Source organism: Camarhynchus parvulus, chromosome 2 (assembly GCF_901933205.1).
Source record: "Camarhynchus parvulus chromosome 2, STF_HiC, whole genome shotgun sequence".
NCBI lineage: Eukaryota > Metazoa > Chordata > Aves > Passeriformes > Thraupidae > Camarhynchus > Camarhynchus parvulus.
The window spans coordinates 61246585-61257919 of NC_044572.1; the positions used below are offsets into that span (position 1 = coordinate 61246585).

At 49.4% G+C, this 11335-nt stretch overlaps 1 protein-coding gene across 3 annotated transcripts in view; it reads right to left on the reverse strand.

The window, feature by feature from the left end:
• Positions 1-5211, reverse strand: part of E2F3 (E2F transcription factor 3) — a 42064-nt gene extending 36853 nt beyond the window's left edge. For 2 of the 3 annotated variants that reach the window (XM_030943411.1, XM_030943410.1), the window contains exon 1: positions 4616-5211. In XM_030943411.1, the coding sequence (XP_030799271.1) occupies positions 4616-4942 (327 nt within the window). In that variant the 5' untranslated portion in view covers positions 4943-5211. Of the gene's footprint in view, positions 1-4076; positions 4191-4615 lie in introns of those variants that run through there. The other variant, XM_030943413.1, reaches the window with a different exon arrangement.
• Between the last annotated feature and the right edge of the window lie 6124 nt (positions 5212-11335).

Below are 11335 nucleotides of genomic sequence, written 5' to 3' on the forward strand. Positions count from 1 at the left end.
GCAAAATACACTCACAGAAAGAACTATAAGACCAACATGATAAAATGGAGGCTTGCTGGGACAATTTAACACCTCTGTACCACTGCACGGGCAAGTTCCTGTCTCCTTCCTTCTCACTCATCCCATCTTGGGCCCAAGATGCCCACCAGACCTAGTGCTCAGACCCAGCTCTTCTACCTTGTTAAAACAGAAAAAAAAAAAAACCAACCTGCCAGCACAGCCAGATGCTCCCCAGGCCCAGTAGGAGGGGAAGAACCTTGTCTGGCCATAGGCAGAGCAAAGGAGATGATCTAGAGGAGACAGTGAGGGACAAGCAAGCCTACTCCTTCCCGCAACAGTAAAGCCTTTGAGCAGCTCAGCTGCCCATGGAACCCTGCCAAAAGCCCTTATCATCGTCATGGGGCTACCATACTCAGAAGCTCTGGTGCAGATGGAGCCACACCGGCACAGCTGGACTCTGCATGAGGATAGCAAAGCCATCAGCAAGCTACAGCCTCTTCCTGTAGGGTTTTAGTAGGATGCCCACTTTTCACAAGATGTTTGTCAGCGTAGTTAGGGCAATCATGATTTGTACTTCTTTGAACCTGCCTCAGACAGCTGCACCCAAAGGACCATGTGGTACCTCCTGGGGCTCAGAAACACTGTGTTGCTGGAGGAGAGGGATCTGAACCAAAGAAAATCCCTTAAATGCTAGTCAAAAAGCAAAGGTCCCAGACTCATGCTAACATTCATTTCTACCAACACAAAACATCAGGCAAAGAAAACAGGTCTGAATATGAAGACACCTGTGTCCTCACATGCAAACCTTTTAACTGCTGCAAAATAAAGAAAAGCTACTAGGTAAACTGCCTGCTTCTTTATGTGACTTACATGTTCTTCTCCCATACCCTAAATCCTTGTTCACTATTTATGTCTTATTTGGCTTGCTCCTTTACATAACACCTAGGAGAAAGACTGAGTTACCCCATTTTTCTCCCCTTCCAGCTGCATCTTGCTGAGAAGAAGGGAGGAAGGAAGAGGTACTTTCTAAACCAGCAGAAAAATAAGAGAGGTACTAAGTATTCAGCTTGGAAATGTAAATCCTCCCGCCCCCTTCTGAAGTATGCCGAACTAGCCTCTCCACAGCTCATGTCATCTAAAGGCCACAGGAGTTCTCTAAAGATATTGTTGTTAAGAGGATTTAGCCCCTTTTAAAAAGGACTTAACATGTGGGTGGTGTCTCCATTTAAGCATTTTCTCATGGCTAAGAAAATGGCCCTCTTCTTAAAGGCTTATCTTTATAGCCCAAAGACAGTAAGAAATTCTCTACTATTAGAATTAGAAACATTTTGAGCAGCTTGCTTTTAGAGCAAGCCCATTTCTCAGTACAGGGTAGTGCAAATGGTAGTGACTTTCTCACACCAAGTGAGAAGGCAACACCAGTGAGAATGCTTTTGGGGTACCTCATCCATTAATTTCTCCTGCATTCTCATGAGGATCCAAGTCAATTCACAAACTCACTGACACTAAAACAGCATGGTGTCACAACTCTTATGCCATATCCCTGGCCACTACTTTCTCTTGATGGTCCCTGGCACTTCCCAGACCTGCCATTAGCTGGTTCAACCTGCTTGCCCAGCAGAAAACCTTTATTTATTTAGGTCAGGGTTAATTTTCCATCCTGGGAAGCCAGAGATTCCAGAAGGGAAAAGGCACCAGGCCCCAGCAGGGTGCAGGAGAACATGGGAGGATGCAGGACCACTGGCCCCTTGCCACAGCACTGACCCTGTCTCCAGAGGCTCAGGCTCTCCCGAGGGGAGCAAGCTGATGGCTGTTTTGCAAGGGTTAAATTCCTCATTACTGCTGGTGTTTAAGCCATAGCAGGGGTTCAGATCCACCTGGTAACACTTTCTATTAACTCCCCAGGAATCCTGCAAAAGCCCCTCAAGCTAAAAGGGCAGGCAGGCTGGGTCACAGCCTCCCAGAGCCAGGGCTCTCCAGGGCACGAGGGCCCAGTTAGCAACCCTCAGGCACAGGAGCTGCCACAGAGCAAGGAAATGGCTTTGGACACTATGGAGACGCTTGCTTGGGACATGGAAGAGTGTGCAAATGCTCCTCAGTGTGGGGCTGGAGAGGCCTGTTGTTACGGACTAGGCCATTTTTCAAGGCTTTTCCAGCAGTGTTACACATGCACAAGCACAGATAAAAGAACTACCAAATTCCCAAGGGGAAGCAGCTTATTTGGGCCAAAGAACCTTTTCCATTTGCTTGTGTAGCTGAACACCTCCCTGCACAGCCTAAACTATACTGCTGCACTGACTCTTTTTCAGTCATACCATAGTTTATATTTGGAAGTGATGGGTGGGTTGCCAGTGCAGTTACATCTGCAAGGCAAGAGTATTTTCATAATCCCAACCAGTGCAGGTGTGCTGGCCAAATTTTAGACTTACCTCTACAGTCTTTTGCATAGCAGGGCCTTGTTTTCAGCTGAGGGTCTTGGACTCCATCCACTACTTGCAACTCAATAATCAAGAGCTAATTTATATTGGTGCTACTTGCCTAAGCTCACTGCCTCAGCTACCCAGCATTTTCTCATTCCTTTCACCAGTCCCTAACACTAGTTTGTCAAAAATACTCTGCTAGGAAAAAAGGGCAGAACACCCTCACCTCCCAGTCCCAGAAAATCCTCCATGACTTTTGAGGAAAGCTACTTGGAAGCCACAGACCAGAAAAGACAGGATAGTGTCCCTGCCAAGCAGTTTGGGGTGCAGAAAGTCAAGGCAGAGCACTAGGGTTCCTCAGCCTGACTTCCCAAAAGATGGGTCTGCGGCAAACCAGCACAGCTCCAAGAAGGGCACATGCATGAGCACGGCTCTCAGGATGCACAGCCCCTTTCCTGGTGTGTGCCATGGATAGTTTATCACCCTGGGAGGGTGCCGGCCAGCAGCTGTAGATACTGCTGGCCTGACCACTCTCTTCCTCTGCCATCCCACATCCCTCCCCAAAGTTGATATGGGGGCTGAGGGTATACAACAAACTCGTCACTTGTGTGGGGACTTCTCTGCAGGCAGAGGCCAAAATCACTTTCCCCAATTCCAAACCTTTAAGGTAAAAACAAGCCTTCCCAAGTTTGTAAGGCCAGGAGTTCCTCCCAGAGGCGAGCACCATCCAAAAAGAAAAAAAAAATGCACTCAAATCATACATACAGGACCCATTAATGAGAAATTTTAGGACTTCCTATGACATCAACATCCCTCCCACAAAGCTAAAAAAGCCTGTATAATTTTTTTCCCAGAATCATCATGTAACATATGCTCCTCTTTATATTCACTTACCACCACCTTCTAGGAATCAACCTTCACATAGGACAGTCAAATATTTACAAAGTGGCCTGAAGTAGCCTGCTTGACACTGAGTGCTATTAGGATATGATAAAGACCAAGAGCATAAAAAAAAAAAATCTATTCTCTTTTACAGCAAAGATGCCTATTTTTAAATGTAAAAAAAAAAATTAATTTTTGAAAAAGCTTTGGATGGGATTTGATGAGCCTTGAAACTTCCACCACCAGATCGGCAACCAACACCTGCAGAAACCCACACACGAGGCAGCTCATGACATCCTCACGGGCCTCCCGGCTGCCCCCAAAGCTCTTCCAGAAGTATTTCAGAATTACAGCACCATCCCATACCTGGACCATCACCGACCAGATGCAGGGAAAAGGGGGCGGGGGAAAGGAGTGCTAAACCCCCTTTTGCCCTGGCAGGGGCGCACCGGGGCGTGAGGTGGGAAGGAGTTGAGCAATCCCACGCCGCGGGGCGGGGGTCGCGGAGCCCGGGGGGGCAGGTGAGCCCCTCCCCCCCAGCCCCGGCGGCGGGGATGCCCCGCGCCCTCCCCCGCTCTCCAACTCAGCGGAGCCCGCGAGGGCCAAGCGCGCACCCGAAATCGGCGAGGACAAAGAAAACCCCACGAGTGGGGGAGGCGGAATTTTTTTTTTTTTTTGAAGGTGGGGGGGGCGTAAATTTTAAGCAGGGGGTATGAATTGTAAAGCGGGGGGAGAGGAGGCTTGGTGCTCGCCGCCGCCCCACGAGTCACTGACCTGCTGCAGGGGCATTTCGGAGAGCGGCGGGGGCCGGGGGCAGCCGGCCGGCGGTCGGGCTGTCCCAGGCCAGAGGGAGGGAGGAGGAGGAGGAGGAGGAGGAAGCGGCGTCCCCCTCCCCGCCCGCCCCGGCTCCCAGTCACAGCCGCGGCCTCCGCGCACGTGTGCCAGACGTCACCGGCGGCTCCGGGGGTGAAGCGGAGACACCGGCGGGGCACGGCCCGGCCCGGCCCCCCGCCCCGGGGCCCTTCCCCGCCGCCGGCTGCTCGCTCTTTGCACCCGTGCGGCGGGACATGGCGGGGGATTATTATTTTCCCCCCCGCCCTTTTTTTTTCCTTTTTCTCCCCCTTCTCCTTTTCAATAAGACCCGGCAGCGGGGGTTGGGAAGGAGGCAGGAAAGTTTATTGCAACAAAGCGCTGCCTCCGCCTTTCCTGCCCTCCCCCCGCACCCCGCCCGCCCCCCGGGTCCGGCCGGCGGCGGGATCCCCCCCCGTCCCCTTCACCCTCCCCTCGGGGACGGGGGGAAAACACAAAATTACCGGGGGGCGGCCTCCGCCTCCGGCGAGAGCGGGCTGCAGCAGCGCCGTCCTGCCGGCGGGTCCGTGGGGGGTGCAGTACAGCGAGCTGCCAGCGGGCTGGCCCCCATCCGCCGCCGGGGCAAAGGCACCGGGAGCCTGGGAAGCGGCGGCGGCGGAGGAGGAGGAGACAACACAGGGCGCCCCCGCCACGGCGCCGGTGCTGCGGATCTGGATGAAGGTGCCGGCGGCAAAGCGGGCCGGGAAGCCGGCGGGGGCTGCTCTGGAGTCCGTGGACGGTGCGGGCGGCGGCGCTGCTGCCGGGGCCGAAGGCTGGAGTCCCCTTCTCATCCTTCCCTCCGGGTCTGTCCCCGCAGCCGCGTCTCCTCCTCCCCCCCGTCCCTCCTCCCCCCCAGGCCTTCCCAGCTCCTTTCCTCCTCGATGCCGAGGCCCCGCGCAAAATACTGGGGGCTGCGGGTGCCGGGGGGGCCCCGGCTGCAGGATGCGGGGCGCCGGGGGGGGACGGAGGCGGCGGGGCGGGCAGATGCGGCGGATGGAGCGGGGCCGCTCCCGCTGTGTGGGGCCGGCTGGAAAATGGCTCCAGGAAGCGGCGGCTGCTGACAATGAATGAAGGGAAAGGAGACGGGTTACGCGCCAAGGGCCTCCCGCGAAACTCGGATTTCCCGCCCTCTTTTCAAACCAAATTTGCATGTCCCCGCCCCCGGGGCGCGCCCCGCCCGCCTCACCGCCTCATTGGCCCCCGCCGACCTCCGCGCCGTCCAACGGGGGGGGGGCGCCTCCCCGCTCCTCCGCCTTCCCATTGGCCCGGGCGCGGCCGCGATTTGCATTCGGCGCGGCGATTGGCTGCGGGGGCGAGGCTGGGGGATTCCCCCTGCGCGCGGCCGGGATCCCGGTTCGCCGGCTCGCTGACAGTGACAGCTGCTCCCGCACGGAGTGTCCGGCCCGCCCCGGGCACCGCCCCGGGCCCGCCCCGGGCCCGCCCCGGCACCCGCACCCACACCGACCCCGCCGGGCTCCCCTCGGCGCGGGGGGCATGCGGCGAGCGCCGCTCCGCAGCCCTCGGAAGGCTCTGGCCCGCCCGGTGGGCGCGATCGCTGCCGCTGCTGCCGCCGCGGAGCTGCCCGGAGGTGCCGGTTCCCGCGCGGCAGCTCCGCGGCTCGGGAGGGGTCAGCTGAGTTCTCGCCCCGGTTTGCTCGGACAGGCACCGGCCTGCGCTAGCGGGGAAGTTCTAGGGAGCCTTTTAAAGGCGTCCCGGAGCGGGATGTCACCTCCGATAGCTGGAGAACGGCTTTTCCGCTTTCTTCGTGCGCCTGCATCCACAAATTTTCAAATCAGCTCACCCGAAGCACTTTACTTATTTTTCTCCCCAAAAAGTAAGCGATTAGCAAAACACCCCTTTCCATCATGGTCTGTATTACCTCCAAGAGATAAAACAGTGGAAGTATGCCCACTAGCTCTTTCCAGTTCCCTTCACTTACTAAATGCCCCCTTAGGATCATAGAATCGTTAAGGAATGGAAAAGATCTCCAAGATAATTCAGTCCAACATTCGGCCGAACACCACCCTACCCCCTGAATTCACGCTGCGTTGCCAACAGGCCCCTTTAATTTATTAAATGCCCCACCCTGCACAGCACCCACCGGCCCTGGCCCATTTTCTCATGTTTTATTTCCAGACACACCTTTCCCTCAACGAGTGCTGCCAGCAGACAGCGTGTGCAGGCGGCCACTGCTGAGTCAGGCAGATAAGGATTCTTTTGCTTGGGAGTCTTCCGTGTTTCCATCTCTAGCAGGTACATGACCAAGTGAGTTGTTCTATCAAATGCTCAGCCCTGCCTAAAGGTTCTTCTGGTCTGACCCCAGGTCAATCAGAGTAGATGGCTAATATGCAATTCGGTTGCATATTAAATAAGGGCATCTTCCATTCTGGGCATGTTTTCCATCAAAGGAATAAATACTGCTCTGTTTGGCACTGAAAAAGCCTTGATTAACCTACTGGATGCAATTTTGGGCACTACACCTTAGGAAAGATACCACATGGAGAGAATCCATAGAAAAATGGGCAAGAAAACCTGGTCAGAAATACGTGTCCTTCTTTGTAGAAGAAGAAACCTTTGTAGATTGGCTTTTGTTTTGTCACAGGGAAAAGTAGGGGAAGAGGAGATGATAGTGGTGACCTGATACAAAAAAGGTGACAGAAGATGGCTCTTCCTCTATGGAGAGGGTAACAAACTTTTTAGGAAATATTAAATTTAATCTAGACAATTGAGGATCAGTGAATTTTGTGGTAAGGAAATCCTACAGTAGCTTACCACAGAGTCTTTTTAATAGATGAGAAGACTTATTTTAGCAAGTCTTTTCAACTTCTTTTAGCAAGTCTGCATTTGTGCTCAGCATCCAAGACCTAAGCCTTTCAAAGTCTTCATTGTGGTCCTTCCAGCCCAGGCAGGAGCAGGAGCTGCCTGGAAAATTTCATGTTCTTCTGCAGAACTTTAGCAGTCTTTAAAATTTCACCCAAATGATCAGTTCTGCTACTGTGGATTGCTCTTAAGGGGTCAGCCAGCAAAGTCCAACTCTGTGCCCATGCACAAGGTGAAACAGGTAAAAGTTGTGCTTAACATGTCCTGGCCACAGCATGTGGAGCAGCACCTTGCTGGCTGGATGAGGCTCCTCAAGGAGAAGCAGGCAGAAACCCAAACCTTTCCCTACTGCAGAGTTCATCTCCAGTCTCCTTCTGGACTGTCTTTTATGGTTTCCCTCTGCCATGGTCCCTGCCATCTTCAGCTAACTCCCCATCCCGCAAGTGTCCCACGGCAGGAGTCACTGCCTCCTGCAGAACTGAGGCACATCCAAGGGCCAAAGCAGGGAAGAGGCTGAGAAACAAGAACAGCAGGCAAAGGGCGAGGGGAAAGTCCAGACAGAAAGAAAAGTGCAGGCAGGCAGGCAATGTGCTCATAGTTCAAAGTAAAGATTTGATTTTTTTATATGTATGGAAATGGTAGCACTACATTGGTTTCAAGAATCCTGCAAGATGGAGAGAAGAAATGTGGGCCATGATATTACAGCATAAGGAATGAAAGCAATAAATAAAAAAACATAGCAGAATGAGGATGGCAAAATCAGAGAGTCCTTAGAGCAGACTTTTAAAGAGAAAGAGCAGCAAAAACGAGAGTATAAGAAGAGCCATATAGATGTAGTAGACTAGCCAGGATCCTAGGAGCAGAAACAAAGCACAGTTAAATTGAGGGAATAAAACAGTGCATGGGTTAATTCATGGTGCACTTCAGAATTCACTTTCATGTGTTGGTTCATCATCTAAGTTTCTAGGAGCTCATTACTCTGTCAAGGGTATAAGTCAAGTAGTTGAAATAAAGTAAAGCTAAACTATTAACAGTTAAATCCTATCTTGCTTCTTTGTGTGTTGTTTTTCTTTTTGAAGGAAAGGGTCTGGCTTAATGCATAAGAAAGGTTAGAAGTTTTCAAGAAGCAAGGAAAACACTGTTACTCTCAGAAGGGCACTTTAACTGAACTGCAATAAACCCAGAAAAGCAACAGCTATTTTTACAAAATAATGGAAAATAAATTCTTACCATAGATTTATGTCTGCAATCAGATGTTAAAAGCAAGTCCCAGAGTTGTACAACAGCCAGATGGGATGGCCAGGAGACAGGGCCCATATCATCTGAATGGGAGAGTCCTACGGACAGAAATCTTCTGGAAGTGGAGTTGTGCTGTGACTGTGGGGTGGCTGGTGGAAGATCTTTAAATAAAAAGCATGGTGTTCATCTGAACAGTAACTTTGCTGTCCATAAACTGAAATTTGCAGAAAATACTTCTTGAGAAGAGATGTGTTGTTCTTTTCTTGAAACACAGTTCTGTGGCAGATATTTCAGTTTGCAGTGGGACCTGTTAAATGTGGATTTCACTTGCTGGAGCTAGTGGAAGGAGCCCAAAGAAAGTGGAAATTAAAACATACGTAAGAAGTGTACAGAGAGCCACATAAAGGAAGCTACTTGCAGGCCCAAGGACTTTTGTTGGTCTATAAAAAACAAATTACTGCCTAAAGGGATGTCATCATCCAGGTATCTGTTGCAGAGAAAGTACCCTGCAGAACACAAAGGCTTAGGAGATACTATAATTAAGGCTGGTGTGCAGCTGTGATTTATCTTTCCTTGTGAGTATGTTTCTATGGTACTGTCCTGCTATCCTTGCCAAGATATGGTCTTTTTCTGTGTGATGATAAGCAATTTACAGTCATTTAGGGAAAAGGCTGCATTTGTCCTGAAAATAATGTGTAATAAGAATTTCCCTCTTTGGGATTCTTACTTGTTGCAGGTAGTAGAAGCAATAACAAAATCTTTGCCTAGATGTTAAAGTGGTTAAATCTGACTTGGAGACCTGGATTCCAGTAAGACTTCTCCCATGAAGAAGATTCTGGACAATGTTACAATGGAGACTGCAAAACATTCCTAAGTGAAAATTCTCTCTAAGAAAGTTTGTAATAGGAATAGATATGTATAGCTCTGCATATGGAATAATTATGAGGGCAGTAAATACTCAAGAGCTACCTACTCCATGAGACTTGCCCATCCTTCATACTGAATGAACTGTGCAGGAAAAATGTCCACATAATAAAAGACCATGTCATTATGCATCCCTGTGAGGGGTAGAACTGACATTGTACAAACCCCCCCAGTTTCCTAATTATTAACCTTTAATCAATAATTTCCTACATTTTGGAGCTTGATTTCACAAGCATGAAAGGAAGAGTTGAGAAGGGAAGGATGAGATTGTGCTCAATACCACATATCTGGAACACAACCTGTGTGACAGCAAAGGGATGTCTGGAGGGACTACTGAGACTGATGGGATGTGTGTTTCCTGCTGTCACTGAAAGTGTGACATCCTATAATCCAGGTCATTAAAGAAGATGTTAAACACTGTCAACCCCAGCATTACCCGTACCAGACACCACTGATGACTGACCTCCAGCTGGACATTGTGCTCTGGATGAGAACCCTCTGGGCCTCACAGTTCAGTCAGTTTTCATTGCACTTCACTGCCCACTTAACTTACCCAATGCTTCGTCCATTTTTTCGTGAGGGTGTTACTGGAGACTGTCAAAGGCTTTAATGATGCCAGGGTAAATATCATCCAGTGCTTCATCCTCATCCACTGAACTAGTGTTACTGCAGAAGGCTATCATGTTGGTCAAGCCTATCCTTGTCTTCATAAATCCAAACTGACTACTCCAAATCATCTTTCTGTATTTGGAAATTGTTTCTGGGATAATTTGTTCCATTACCTTCTTTTTAGGGACTGAGGTGGCTGACAGACCTGCAATTCCCCAATCCTTCTTGCCCTTCTGAAAGACAGAATTGATAATTACTTTTTTCTCGTTGTCAGGAACCTCTCCCAGTCTCCGTGACCTTTCACAGATTATCAACAGTGGCCTCACAGTGACATTGGCCCTCTGCACTGGTTGGTATATCCTGTCAGATCCCATGAACCCGTATATATTTGGTTTGTTTAGATGTTCCCCAACTTAGTCCTCTTCTACCTAGAGTAAATCCTCTTTTCTCTAGACCTTCCCACTGGTTTCTCAGAAAGCTGAGATTCCTGAAGGCAAATCTTGCCAGTGAAGACTGAGGCAAGGAAGGCATTCTGTACCTCAGATTGTTCCTTGTGCTTTGCCACCAAGTTCCTTTCTCCTTTGAGCAGTGGGCCCATATTTCCCCCCATCTTCCCTTTGCTGTTGACGTACTTAGAAAAGCTCTTCTTCTTGCCTTCCACATTCCTCTCCAGTTTCAATTTCACAAAGGCTTTCACTTTGCTAAGCCCACCCCATGAATGCCTGAACAGCATCTCCATATTATTGTTGGGCCATTTGTCACTGCTTCCACCTCTTACATTTTTCCTTTGAGTTTTGTCAGGAGCTCCTTGTTCATCTATGCCAGCCCTCTTGTAGCCTTTGCTTGATTTCTGGCTCATTAAGGTGGAGGATGTCATCTGTGAAAAGCAACTGATCTTCTGGTCTCCTCTCCAGGACAATCTCCCATGGGACTCTTCCAGTCAGATAACTGGAAAAGCCAAAGTCTATTCTCTTTCTGTCTGGATTGTGGTGCTATTTTTCGCTTCCCCCACTGATGATTGCCATCCTAGGATGACACCTTCTGAATCTCTGCTAAACAGTTGTGAGCTGAGATGTTCAGCATGTTGTACTTTCAGAAAAAAAAATCAGAAAAATTGTATTAGGTTTATTCTTGACCAGATTTCAAGGCTTTACTTCAAAGAAAAGCCTGTCAAACTTTTTAAAGGTATTTTCCTTTGCCTTGATTCTCAAGTGATTTCTGTGTGACATTTCAGACCAAATTATTTAGCTTTTAGAAGGTGACAGAAGGTTGAAAACCTGTGTCCCAGAATAAGAAATGCTGGATAACTTAAAGTACAGGCATGTCTACCCTCCGAGAGAGTAATACAGGCATTCTTTCTAGGGAGCCTTTTGAGAATAAACACAAATATAAATATGAGAAATTTCATGAATCACATCTACACTTCTAAAATTTACAGGGATTATTACTATATTTTATGTTATATAGACCAAAATTTAAAAAAAAACAGAGAAATGAAACTAAAACTAAATTGACTTCCTTAGTCTGTAAATTCTTCTAAGAATGTGATCTGAGAATTTAGAAGTGAAATGACTGTTATGAGCAGCATGTGC